The sequence below is a fragment of the Hemibagrus wyckioides genome, linkage group LG06 (genome assembly GCF_019097595.1).
Source record: "Hemibagrus wyckioides isolate EC202008001 linkage group LG06, SWU_Hwy_1.0, whole genome shotgun sequence".
NCBI lineage: Eukaryota > Metazoa > Chordata > Actinopteri > Siluriformes > Bagridae > Hemibagrus > Hemibagrus wyckioides.
The window spans coordinates 7,982,073-7,997,099 of NC_080715.1; the positions used below are offsets into that span (position 1 = coordinate 7,982,073).

The window sequence follows — 15,027 nt, forward strand, 5'->3', positions numbered from 1 at the left end:
GGTTAGGTTAGATTTGACAGAGCTGATTTGGCTTAGATCAGATTGCATTGGTTTGGATAAGGTGGAGTTGACTTGGCATAGATTAGGTTTGTTCAGTTTCACCAGGTTAGGTTTAGCTTGGGTTAGATTTGACAGAGCTGATTTGGCTTAGATCAGATTGCATTGGTTTGGATAAGGTGGAGTTGACTTGGCCTAGATTAGGTTTGTTTAGTTCTGTTCGGTTAGACCAGGGTAGGTTTGGTTGAACAAGTCTGGGTTCAGGTTAGATTTGGTGCACTTGACTACATTGGTCAGGATTAGTTTAGTAAGGTAAGATTTGGTTTGGCTGAGTAGTCAAGTGTTAGATTAGCTTAGCTTCAGATTCATTTCTGTTAACCTTGGTTGTTCATCTATATCAAAAAGATATATTTTCACTCTGCACATGTAAATTGCTCACATACACCTGATGACTACTTTACAGTCAAGTCTTTAAGAATCGATTCAAGCCATGTCATTTATAAAGGGTCATAACCTTTGGTATGAGTTTACCAACGCTTTTTAGTAATGTTCTATGATATCTTCTATACCCACTTTATCCTAATTAGGGTCACAGGGATATGCTGGAGCAGGATCCCAGCACACACTGGGCAAAAGGCAGGGGTACACCCTGGACAGGTCACCAGTCCAATGCAGGGCCACATATAGACAGAAAACCACACACACACTCACACTCATTCCTATGGGCAATTTAGAATTACCAATCAATGGTTTTAGACTGTGGGAGGAAACCGGAGTACCCGGAGTAAACCCACACAGGTACGGGGAGAACATGCAAACTCCACACAGAAAGGCCCCTGCCCCTAAAGAGGTGAGCATTTTTTAAACATCTTTTGGCTGAAGTATACCTTTATTACATTAAATTGCTCATATCTCTAGTTTGTTTGCCCCAGCGTTTTAATATTCACACTTAACGTGTCTGCTTTCAGCTAGTGCTTTATTTATGCTTAAAAAACAAAAAAGTAAAAATTACCTGACATATCTTTCGGTTCATATTTAAAGGATGTGATTTATTTATTTACTTTTAATGTGCAACCTCAGATTATGAATCAACATTCAGCCGTGGCATTCTTATGCCCAAAATATCGATTTGCCCTGAGATGTTGCTAATGGAACAGGACACAGTGTGTGTGTGTGTGTGTGTGTACACTGAAGGGTGAACAATGTGGTAGAACATTGGCCTGAGGGCAGACATTAGTGTACCTCAGTCACCAGTAATACCCTAAGGGGGGGTACAATCCCCTAAACACCATGATGTCATGCTGCAACCACAGGACACAGAGGTCCATATGTGCCGGACCGAAACGTTCTGCTTTATGATCAGTCGCCTTAATAAACATAAATAATGTGTATCATTCAAAATATACAATACAGTGGTCCTGAGCTCATGTACACATCATCATCAGTTATATTTATGTCGCAGCAATGGAAAGTACCATTTTTTTTGGCTGTTATTAGATTATAATGTAGAGCTGGTCCAAGATATAAGTGTATTTTTTTAAGTCAAATGTTCCTGATAGGACATAATGCTTTAGGTTAGGAGTCTGAACCCGCTTCACTATCAGCTTTGTCATTACATCAAGCTAAAAATGAATAATGTGGCTATATAATCATTTATAGGCTAGAGTGTAGGGAAGCTGTGTGTTTTAATTGAAAGTGACAAGAGCAGCGCGAGAGAATGCACCCGGGATGTAACCATAGTAACAGAGGGGAGGACTAGAAAGTTAGCAAACATACGAAAAGTTTGTTATATTTATATTATTCAGATATGAGGCAGGAAAACTGTATAAATAGCCATGGTGTAAACAACCTAACACCTGCCATTCTAATGCACTGACACTGATGGGCTTCAAGTGTGTGTGAGTGTGTAGCTTCATGTAAGGAACAAATTAAGCATTTTGGAAGGTAAAAAAAACGTGTGTGAGTGTGTGTGTGTGTGTGTGTGTTTGTGTCTCATACCAGTGACGTCAGTCTGTACATCGGCGAGCTTAAACAGTGGAGCTACCCGGTCCTTGTAGATTTGGTACGCATCTTTCTTATGGCTTATCGGGTTCACAAAGACCTTCAGAGACTTGGGACGATGCTTAAAACCTGTAACAAGATGAGAGAGAGAGAGAGAGAGAGAGAGAGGGCACAGACAGACACAGAGACAGAAAGAGACAGAGAGGGACAGACAGACAGACAGACAGACAGACAGACAGACAGACAGACAGACAGAAATACAGACAGACAGGCAGTCAGACAGACAGAGAAAGAGAAATACAGACAGGCAGTCAGACAGACAGAGAAAGAGAGAGACAGACAGACAGTGACATGGGAGAGAGAGAGAGAGAGAGAGAGAGAGAGAGAAAACACACAGCATTCAGTTGAACACAGCCATGTATGACAACAGTAATAAAAGTCTCAATATAATACATAATGCTGGAGTGTAAAAGAGAAAGAGAGGTCTAGTGGATAGAATAAAAAACAGAGAGAGAGAGAGAGAGAGAGAGAGAGAATGAGAGACACAGATAGGGACAGACAGACAGAGAAAAAAAGAGACAGACATAGTGACAGAGAGAGAGAGAGAGAAACAGAGAGACAGAGAGAGAGAGAGAGAGAGAGAGAGAGAGAGATGGGGGCACACGGACAGATAGAGAAACAGAGAGCGAAAGAGACAGAGAGGGACAGACAGACAGAGAAAGAGAAAGAAAGAGACATGCAGTGACAGGGAGAGAGATACAGAAAGACAGAGAGAAGACACCTGATTCAGTTGACCCTGATTTCAACCCACAAATAATAATATTAATAAAAAACGTATATCCTGAGATTTGAGGGATGATGTGTCACAGTCGAAGCTCCAAATTTGTATGAAACCCATGAAATGAGACATCGAGTGAGCACTAAACATGTGACTAAATGACATCTAACTGTCACTTTGTCTTCACCTTCTTCATCAACTTCATCTTCATCTTTTCATCCTTACTTTCTGCTCCTTGATATTTTTGTCGTTCTGTAAACTTCCCCGTTGTACGTCCTCCTCATCTTCTCCTTCTTCTTCATCATCTCATCGTTCTTCGTAAGTGTATTGTTTACTGATAAACAGCAGCGAGTGGGAATTCAGAGATGGAAATCTACTGAGACGGAGGGAGCAAGTGAGAGAGGAGGAGAGAGAGCGAGAGACGGAGCGAGGGTGAGAAAGAGGGAATGAATGAGTGGTAGCGTAAATGTGATCCCCATGGGTATTGATTTAAAAGCTCTGTGCTTCTCCAGTGTAGAGGAGCTCACATCTGTCAGTGTGTGTGTGCGTGTGTGTGTGTGTGTGTGTGCGTGTGTGTAAGAGCTCAGAGCTCTATAATGATCATCCTTCCTGCTGAATGGAGCTTTTGTGCTCAGACACGGTGCAAGTTCACCCCACTCGGAGTGGAAAGGTCACAACTGCCGCTGTTGTTCACGGCGCTTGAACCTCTGCCAGGATTCATGGGGAAGTCATGAATAAAGACACCCTTTGGGCTTGTACACACACACACACACACGATGCATGCTCACATACACATGCTCTCTCTGTTATCTCTGTTAAAACTGTTTTTCTGTTCATTTTTTTATCAAGACAAATATCACTCATCTTCTCTCTCTCTCTCTCTCTCTCTCTCTGAGGAGTGTATATTACTGCATCATGAGCAGGAAGGTCTTTCCTCCTGGAGTGTATGGAATCGATGGAATTTCAAAACACACACACACACACGCATCACAAGCTCCCACCCAGTCGCTCCTGCTTGGTCCTCTCCGAAAGTTTCCACCGTCAACCTATTCAAAGCTGCCCTCGTTATCATCCACCCTCCTGACATCACAGGGTCACGGTTCGAAACACTGGCTGAATAGAGGTGCAGCATTTACAATCGTTTCACCTGATTTTATCGGATCTTAAGGACCTTTTAATGGCTTGGCATCTTTTATACAGCCCTGAAAGTGATGGGCTGTGTTCCAAATTGAGTACTAAAGGAAGGATCTGGCAAAAAACAAACAAACATTCAATTTACAATCAATTAGCAAAGGTGTCTGATGTTGGCTTTAGACCTATTTTTACTGAGGCTTATGGAGTAAGTAATGAAAGTCTTTCTCGGCCAAAATTTTCGCCAGTTCTTCGGTGATGTCACACAGACTTCCTGATGCGTGTGACTTCCTGATGAACCTTATATGTTGTGGCCCCGCCTCCCTGAATATGAGGACGTAAATATGAAGATGTCTATTCTCTCTTCTTAAGAGAACTATGTGTGTATTTTTTACTTGCTGAAAACACAAACTAATAATAAAGTGATTTTTTATGCAGATATTGTGAAGTGAAGCATGAGCTGCCTGTAAAAAAAAATGACTATATTATTATTATTATTACTACCATCATCACTACTATTATTATTAGTAGTAGTAGTAGCCGAAGTGGGTAAGTGGATTAGGACTTTTCTTCATTTGTGGTTAATTATGTGAACTCTATATTATTTCAAGCTTTTATTCTTAATATCGGTATACAAGTTTCCATCCTAAATGTCTAGTTATGATTCATAAATCATAGCAAAAACATATAAGAACATATATACCGATCAGGCATAACATTATGACTACTGACAGGTGAAGTGAATAAGACTGATGATCTCCTCATCATGGCACCTGTTAGTGGGTGGGATATATTAGGCAGCAAGTGAACATTTTGTCCTCAAAGTTGATGTTAGAAGCAGGAAAAATGGACAAGTGTAAGGATTTGAGCGAGTTTGACGAAGGGCCAAATTGTGATGTCTGACTGGATCAGAGCATCTCCAAAACTGCAGCTCTTGTGGGGTGTTCCCGGTCTGCAGTGGTCAGTATCTATCAAAAGTGGTCCAAGGAAGGAACAGTGGTGAACCAGCGACAGGGTCATGGGCGGTCAAGGCTCACTGATGCACGTGGGTAGTGAAGGCTGACCCGTGTGATCCGGTCCAACAGACGAGCTACTGTTGCTCAAACTGCTGAAGAAGTTAATGCTGGTTCTGATAGAAAGGTGTCAGAATACACAGTGCAGGATGGGTCAGGGCTGTTTTAGGAGCAAAAACAAGGACCAACACAATATTAGGCAGGTGGTCATAATGTTATGCCTGATCAGTGTATCTGTGAATCTTAATTTTATAATAAATGAGTATTAAAAAGTTGATCATTGAAAAATCTAATTCTTCTTTTAATGGTCCTATCATTGCATTATAGGAAAATAATTCCATACAGCTGCAACAAACTATTTTATTTTACTTTAGTACATTTACCCCAAAACTAAGTGCTTCAAAGGCTGATCCAACGGTTCGGTTTCCTTGAGACATCCCTGATATTATGATCATCTCCTGTGTTTTGTGTATGCATGTGTGGGTGTAACAAAGCGGAGTGTGTGAAGATGGGCTGTAATTCCTGCCCCGTGTCCTGCCTGGTGTTACTATGGTACATAATCCTGAGGTAGTGGAAACGCTGCTCTACGTCTTTGAGGAATCAGATCCCAGCGATGAACCTGCACTCGGGTTTCGGACTGTTTTCCCCACACCAAAGGCCACGGCGATTAACAGCACACAGTCATTTGCAGTCACATGTGTAATTACACAGAGACTGACCTTTTACAGGCACAAATGCTACTCATTCAAACACTACGCTCAAAGGATGTTATCAGACACGATCTGCCACGTAGTGCTGAAGAACCAAAGAAGTTAATGTGTAATGATTAATCGTCATACTTCACATTACAAACTCATATACAGTGTATACAGAGCAAGCCTGTCTACCTGTCTATCTATTCATCTATAGTGGGTAGACAAATCTATCCACTGTAGATAAATAGAATAGAATAAAGATTATAGGTTCTTCATGATGTTAAAAAAGACCTTTTCCACCCTTAATCCTTGATCATTGATATTATATGTGTACATATGTTTAAAAACAGGCATCCTTTCTCTTCTATGGTCCACATAAACTTTAAAATGGTTGGCGATATGATCCATCCTGTAGTGTATTGTATTTTTTGTCTGGTCTTGCACTGTTTGCTAGACTAGGCTGTACACTATGTGGCTTGGCTAACTTACTTTTTTCTGTGTTTTATATAGCACTATGGTTCTGGACGAACGTTTGTTTCACTTCACTGTGTACTGCATCAGCTATATGTGGTCAAAAATGACAATAAAACCTTCTTGACTTGGCTTGACTACAGCAAGTCAACATATTCACAGTCATGGCGTTTGGCAGATGCACTTATTCAGAGCGACTTAAAGAAGTCTATATAAAAAATATATCCTGATACTGGTTCACCAGGTCACAGGCTAAGAATACTATTCTACTCTGTTGTTAGACATGATATGACATATTAGAAATGACAAGGGACTCAACAAGCACCTGAGTGGCCGGTGTGGATAGAAATGAACGAATCCTTCTGATTTTGTAAAAGAGAAATTGACACAAGTGTGTCAGATTAGCAGTCTGAGAGGAAAAGGACATCTGATTGGCCATGGTGACATCCAGGTTGCATACAGTTACTGAAGGGGGGATCAGCAAGTTGATCAACAATCCTGGTGTGAGGATGAATCATCTGGGATGAAGAGCAGTACAGTTTTGCTTGGATTAAGCTTCAGCTGATGAGTTGCCATGAAGTATGAGATGTCTGCAAGGCATGCTGAGATCTGAGCAGAAACATGAGTATCTAATGGAGTGAAGCAGAGGATGAATATCCTCTGTACAGAAATGGCATGAAAACCAAACTTCAACAACAGATCAACTATAGAGCAAGAACAATGGAGGACCAAGTATTGAGCCGTGTGGGACACCAGTGGAGAGTCTACATGGAGCAGATGTGGATCCCTTCCGTTTCACCTACTATGACCAACCTCCAATTTAGTAAGCAAACCATTGCATTGTGGTGGCCATTTCCAAGACTCATGAGGATGGACAAGAGAATCTCGCAAGTGTCTACTTTGTGAGAAACAAATGTCTCTGTGGAATGTGCCATTTGAAGCCAGACTGGTTAGGACCTAGAAGGTTGTTCAGTGAGAAACAGAGAAACAGTTGATTTTAGACTCTGCATCCAAGGATTTTAGAAAATAAAAGATAGAAGTGATATCAAACAGCAGTTTCTGATGTCTGAGGGATACAGAGTGGGTTTCTTCAGGATGGGAATAACTATTGCTCTCTTGATTGCAGTTGGTACATGATTGTATAGATGCCATTGGTGGTAATAGTGAAGAATGTGGAGAAGATCTGGAGCATTGTGGAAGGGATGGGATCCAATTGGCCGGTGGTAGAGTTGCAGGACAAGATGACTTTCAGAATCTCTTCTGTCTAGATTAGAAAAATGTGCCAGTGAAAATGAAGGGGAATCCAGATATTCCTGCAGCTCCAATAATGTTGCCATGTTCCTTATGGCAGAGTCGCTAATAAGTGATCATGTCCTCTTGTCAATATTTGAGGGATGATCTGTACTTGGTAATTCACAGAGGTGACCCTTTTTCTCCACTTGTTCATAATTTTCTTCTGGAAATTCATTTTGTTCCTCTCTCCTGATCTATCCCTTTTCCACAAAAGATGAACAAAAGGTGAAGAAATCCCACAGTAACAGGTGATCTTTATTTCAGGTTAACCAAAATCTCTTCCATGTTGAATAAATACTTTTGAACAATTCTGAATGAGATGTGTGGTTAATTCTGAGCACAGTCACCTGCCCTATTGCACACAGGTTATTACAAATCTTCCACTAAAATGCTTCTATTTGAATTTTGCTGGTTGCTATATCTCATTAAAGATGGAAAACCTTGAATCTGAAATAAACAAAAATAAAATAAATTTTACAGGTGTGCTACCAGACTAGCTGCCTTTATCTCTATCTATCTATCTATCTATCTATCTATCTATCTATCTATCTATCTATCTATCTATCTATCTATCTATCTATCTATCTATCTATCTATCTATCTACTTACCTGTCTGTCTGTCTGTTTTTTTATTTTCATGTCCCCCTCTGACTGCACTGTATCTCCTGAGACAGTGTTTCCCACTGTACTCTCTCTCTCTCTCCCTCTCATTAGCACAGGGAGAGAAGGTTGGCTGGTGTGTGTTTTCCAGGCAGTGCGGCGGGACTTTGTTTAGCTGCACAGATCGAAGTGTAACCCGACACCATGTTCAGGTAATTTACTGATGACTATGGGAGAAAAGCTCCCTGGTGGCAGAGCGCTTGGTCTACAGGGTGAGCTTGAGAAGCTCCACACAGATGCACACAGATGCTTGGCAGGGCTGGGTGACATCAGCACATTAGCGTGCACACACACACACACACAGAAAGAGAGAGAGAGAGAGAGACCATGGCTAAGCCTCAGAATTGCTGAGTGGCCACATCATCCATTCCCTCAGACCTCATGGAATGTTCACCACACGTCTTACACCATTCACCTCACCACATTTGGAAGGGGAGGTAGAAGAGGACCATTAGGACTGTGTTGCGATGTCTATCTGCACTTCCTGACACGCTGATAGAGAAGTAGGGTTATAGACAGACAGACAGACAGAGCGAGCCAGATAGAGAAACAAATGATAGATAAATGAACAGATAGATAAACTGTCAAATAGAAATAAACTTGTATGCTGACAGACACACACAAGTAGACACTCAGACAGACAGACAGACAAAAAGACAACAGTTACACAGACAGATAAGCAGAAAGTTGAAAGAAATACGAACAGACAGACATTCAGACAGATCAAAAGATGATGACAGAAAGAGAAGCCAAAAGACAGACGGACATGCAGAGTGATAGACAGAAATACAGACAGAGAGACAGACCAATAGGGATTGATGGAAAGAGAGACTGAAAGACAGATATTCAGAAAGCCCACAGACTGACAGAAAGTCAGAAAGACAGGAAAAGCAACAGGCAGACAGACAACTGACAGAGAGACAGACGGATAGACAGACAGATCAACAGAGAGAGGGACAGTGAGAAAGACAGAAAGTGAGACTGATGGACAAACAGAGAGGGAGAATTACAGATAGATAGATGGATGGATGGATAGATAGATAGATAGATAGATAGATAGATAGATAGATAGATAGATAGATAGATAGATAGATAGATAGATAGATAGATAGAAATCAGATTCTTTATTTATTTATTTTTGTAAAATGAGCCAATATCTGAATGTTCAGAGAAAGAAAGAGATAGAGAGAGAGAGATCTAATGGAAAAGAAAAAAAGAGGAGAGCCACACGGCCAGTGCTGTAATATCGCGCATGAGCGGTCTGAAGGCTGCCCTGCTGCCTGAACCCAGCACACACAAGCGAGCTCGGAGAAAAACGGGCTAATCCTCAGTAACAGATGTCTTATTTTTGCAGTGAAAAATCCCCAAGTGGCGGCGCAGGCTGGAGGCCTCGGTGTGGGAAAGGTCAGAACAACGGAGAGGAGGAGGAGGACGACGACGAGCGGCCATACAGGAGACGGGCGGATGAAGAGCGGAGGAGCTCCTCTCCGCACGCGGGCCGAGCGCCGAGACGCTTCCTCAGATCCTGTGCCAAGAGAGGAGCATCTGGCGAAGAATCAGGGACTGGCATTAGCGAGCTTTAACAGCAGGGAGTCTCCAGATTTGTCCCCTCGAGCAGGGGGATCACACACAGGGGGGACGCTCCAGGAGGAGGAGACACGGGATGGAGACTTGGCCTGCTTCTCCAAATCCTTACACTGAAGCTTTTCAGTCATTTACAGTCATTTTCAAATTCTGAATTGAACCGAAGCTGGAGGATTTGCGTTAATCTGGATGACGTTTCACTTCAGGCAAAAAAATTTTTAAAAATCTGCAATCGTACTTGTATGAAATTGATCAGGGAAATAAAAACTAGTCTAAAATATCAAACAAGTGAGGGAAGCTACCATTGTGTCTAAATAATCACACACCCACCTCTCTTAATCTAGAAAGACAATTTTTAATCATTAGCAATAGACTGCTTAATGTGATTGCTATACAAGTGAAAAACAGAAACACTTACATGTTTATCCTCAGCAAATAATGCCGAGTCAATGAATATGCAAATTAACCCTTATACCCAGTAAACCCTTTGGACTTAACCTGCATTTGCATCCTGGAACATGATTGGCTGTAATATTTTATGACACAATAACACTCATCCGGTGGCATTCTCAGACTTTCCTGTTTCTTGAAGTAATACAGCAGTTTCATTTTCTCAATTTGGGCATTTCTTCAAATTCATTTTATGGAAATTATTCATTATATATATATTAATCATCTTATATCTACTTCAGGTGGCTTTCTGCCTCGATATGTTTCCTCCTCGTATCGTTTCAGCGAGTTTTTTTCCTCGGCATTGTTGCCTCTGGCTTTCTCAGTATTGATAAATATAAATTTTATATTTGGGTTTATTTGCTTAAGTGAACAAATATCGTTACATTTTGAATTTTTATATTGAATTTCTTCATAAATATGAACGTGTTCATGCAATTTTGTGGGGGGAAAAAATAATTAAAATTAGTATTAGTGTGCTAAATACACTTTCAGTCAAAAAACTTGGACACAATAGATGGAACACTGTATGGAGCTGTATATATTTATTTTTGACTCAAAATATATTTTTATAAGTAGTTTATACTTAAACTATAGTGTACACAATTTTTTAAATCACTCTTTTTTATCATTTAGGGATTAGGAGAAACAGTGAGGATCTCCATCATGAAAAGACACCAACATCTGGAATCCTGTTAAGGATTTCAAATACATTTGTCCGGTTTGTCCATTTCTGAATTTCTCTGCATAATTAATTCTAAGCTAAAATGTCTTCACTCTTAACGTGTAAACCAGTAGGGAAAAAAGGTACAGATGAAGAAATCTTTTATAAGCAGATGTGTTTTGACTGGCAGTGTATATATTTTGGGGTGAGTGTCTGCTCATGTAGACATGCCATAAGCGTCTGCTTCTAGAGCAGAACTAAACAAACAAACCACAGACCCAACATGTTTTAAGCGGACTGACTAGTTTTAATCTTTTGCAGAAAAAAATTAAAGTGCCACATAAAAGCTATGAGGCATTTATGTCTTACTGATCGGTTTTGTGAGACTAAAATAAAGCAACATGTGTCCTGTGCCTCCATTATGTCTGAGTGCTTCTACCTCTGGGAGCGACAGATGAGAAGAAGAAATGAGTCAGGGGAACACACACACACACACACACACACACACACACACACAGACTCCCAGCACTTGGAGAAACTGATATGCGCTGTTACCTACAGCGCAGTGAACCCCAGCATCTGTCCGCCCCACGGAGAAACACCGCAACAGACGGTCTCACTCGTTCATCAAATTATTATCTTCGTTTTCCTTTCATCCGCACCGAGTAACCTAGTTGTTCTCTAAAATTAAGAGGGAGTGATTTTAAATGAATTACTCTTCCTACACTCTTTTCAGTTCAGCTCACTAAATTATCATAAATTATCAAACTATCATAAAATGAATAATCTAGAATATTCTACAATATAATTTTATTTATAGAGACCAGACCCTAAATAACATAAGGAGGGTAAGCAGGTGAAGGGGATTACTCGGAGCAAGTGGAAAGTTTTCTGTCACAACATCTTATTCAACAAAATCTCCAAAAAAAACGGAACTTCCAATAAAATGCCAGCATCTGTAGTGTGTTTGGTCAGCTTTAATGGGTTTTTTTTTTTTTGGAAAATAAGTAAATGAAACAGTTATTGTTGTTTTTCCCACTATATTTTTAAATAGTTTTAATCCATTATATTGTTGTTGTTTTTTAAATCCACTATATAAATTTGTTTTATTTATATTAAAATTTATCACAGCTTTTGCATTTACAATATCATAAATGCAGTACTTTTTTTGCTGAATAAAAAAGTTAATTATCCTCCTACAACCTGGCATCCACATACGTGGACATCACATTTTTGGTTGTGTGCACCATAATACTTCATTCTTTGTAACTGGGACCTGTTGTACACAAAAGAAGTGGCTTCATGTTCAAAGATAATATCTGGTTATTATATTTATTGGTTCCTCCTGACCCCAAATAGGTAGAAGAAATCTAAAATGCAAGCTCAGGTCTTAGGAGGTTAAATACAGAGGAAGACATACATAACACAATGTTTCATTTCTCCGATTCCTTTTTAAACTGTGATTAATTCTGATTTAATCTGCTGGATATCTGGAATTTCCTTCGGGATCAATAAAGTATCTATCTATCTATCCATCCATCCATCCATCCTACACATTTTGAATCTCTATTGGTTTTGCTCCCAAAATATTACGTCATGTGATATGTCTGTAATGTTCATGTAATGTAACATAAATCATCTTCTTTATTTTCTTTCATTTTATTTTCCAATACGGTGTTCAGAATGTTATCTGTTCTATTTCAAAATAGTTAGAAATTAAAAGCATAGTTAGGTATTTTAGATAACATTTTTTTAAATATATATATATATATATATATATTCCTTTTCTTCAGTGTAGGAACAGAGAAAAGTGTCTGTGTTAATCACACATAAATTAGGATTAGGAGAATTCTGGAGTATTCATTTATATTTTGCCCATTGTTCCAGTATTTGTGTCTGATCATGCGCTTCAGCCTGATCCGACACCTACAAAGTCATCTAATTAGCGGCCTTAATTAGAGTCAGACGCAAAGCAGAGTGTGAGTGTGCTTGTTACGTCCATCTGGCCTGTAAACACACTAAAAGACTGAGAAGTCTGAGAAGATTTTTTTTCCCCTGAACGACTCGCACTCAGGTCAACACACACACACACACACACACACACACACGTACAGCAGCGACCCATCCGTTTCCACAGTCTCGAGAGAAAGGGTCTCCATGGAGACGGCTGGTGACTTAATGGAAAAGCTGTTAATGTGTAACGTAATCCGCTCGGCCGTCGTCAAACGCTCTGCATGTTTTTTTCATCCGCGTTCCAAAGGAGTTTTTCTTTCCCTCTTCAAGACACGAAACGGCCCCTCTATTATCTTGTTAAACAACTCAAAGCAATTATATGCGGCGCGTACGCTACGGGGCCAGCCGCACACACGGACACAATGGGCCGTCGGTCCGGCGGCTCGAGCTCTTGCGCTACACCTCCACTATTCTGCTCTCTCTCTGAGACAATAAAGATCGGCTTGACGCAGAAGTGTGACCACTCGCTCTGACACGAGCACCATGAGCACATTATGTGTCCAGAGGGGGGCGTTCCCAGGTCTAGCAGGGCCTCCGGATTGACCTTGCGTCTGCTAATCTTTCAAAAGGGGGTTTAGGGACACTCAATCGGAGGCTATCGGACAGAGCCTTGTGCATTGCCCTTTACTACAGGTGCTTCTATTGTCCTGGGGCTTCTCTCTATTTCTCTCACTCTCGTTGGTGTTTCGCGGCCCCGCTCCGAGTCCTCATGCTCGAGTCAGGCTGCATCGCACGGCTTGTCAGGCTGAGGTGATGCCCACCTTGAATGAGAACAAAATGAAAGCGGGCTGAGAAGGTTGAAGGGAGGAGTGGGGTTCTTTCGGGGGGAGGCACACCTTTTGTGTTTGGTGTCAGCTGGGACACACCCTCCATTGTGCAACATTATTAAGGGATCCCTGGGAAACACTGAGCCAGGAACCAGGCGACTGCTGGAACAGGTGAGCAAGTAGCGGGTGCCTGTAATCCGCAGGGAGGCGGCGCCGACGATTCGGACACAGCCGTAAATCAACAGAGATAATCCTGCTGTTGAAAATACAGTGTGTGTGTGTGTGTGTGTGGGGCAGGCAGAGAACAACATCCTTTATTAAGTGCTGCTATCAAGGAATCATTTTCAGCAGGCGGTCATGCGTGCCGACATGTGGCACAAGAAATGCATTAGCGCAGGTTGGCTAATGTGGGAACCTAATGTAGTGCGAGATGCCAGCATGCTGCTGTTCATCAACACCTGGGCAAGAGAGGACAGAGAGACACTCGGGGTTTGCGGCTAAAGAGCAGCGCCCCCACATTACTGAGAGAACGAGAGAGAGAGAGAGTGCGTAAGAAGTTTCCATCCGTCTGCTTCATGCAAACTTTGCATTTATGCATTTATACACACACACACACACCTTACATCAGACCGCTCAAAAATTAGAACATACAGTAAATGGAGTCTTGATTAAATTGGTCACATTCCAAATTGCATGGAAAGAGAGCTCTCTTAACTATAGGAAGGAAAAAAAATAATAAAAATAATAATAGTAATAATAAGATATAAAGATAAAGATTCTTATTAATATTATAGTATTATATATTATTATAACAAGGAATAAAACCACAGCATCACTTTATAGGAGCAATGACTTTATCATTTTTTGTTTTTCCCAGGGATAAAACTGAAAATATTAGGCAAACTATTCATGCAAAAACAGACCGTTTGATAACTGGCTTGGGAGATGACAATATAACTACATCAGATCAGTGATTAGAATGCATTACTCCCCTTCGAGGGACCAAACTAAAGTCTCTAATCTCCTCATTAAAATGATTTTGTGCACTAGATCCCTCACATACACCTTTCATCAACAGATACTACCTGAAAAAAATACATATTAAGCTCTATTAGTCACTTTTGCACTGGCAATGCACCAAAATCCTTTAAAGTAGCCCTAATTAAAATCCCTGACCTCGACGCCCCCATCAGCTACACAGCAATATCGAACCTCTCTTTTTATCTCAGAGAAAAAAATATATAGCACAGCTCATATTTGCATGTTAATAAAATCCACTGAATCTATCAGTCAGGATTCAACACAGTACTAAGGCAGCAGTGGTTAAAGTAGTGAATGACCTACTACTAGCCTCTGAATTGTAAATTTTATATCTGTATTTCTATAAAACTGCACTGTTAAGAATGTCAATTGTGCTATATAGAAATAAAATAGAATTTAGATTTAAACAAAGGAAGCAATGTGTATGGTGATATCTTTCTTAAATACTGATTTCATACTTATAACCTGG

The 15,027-nt window shown here is 40.6% G+C and overlaps 1 protein-coding gene across 4 annotated transcripts in view; it reads right to left on the reverse strand.

Moving 5' to 3' along the window:
- Positions 1-15,027, reverse strand: part of cerkl (ceramide kinase-like) — a 180,897-nt gene that overhangs the window by 138,610 nt on the left and 27,260 nt on the right. For all 4 annotated transcript variants that reach the window (XM_058391387.1, XM_058391386.1, XM_058391388.1 and 1 more), the window contains exon 3: positions 1,996-2,127. In XM_058391387.1, coding sequence (XP_058247370.1) covers positions 1,996-2,127 — 132 coding nt within the window. The remainder of the gene's footprint in view (positions 1-1,995; positions 2,128-15,027) is intronic.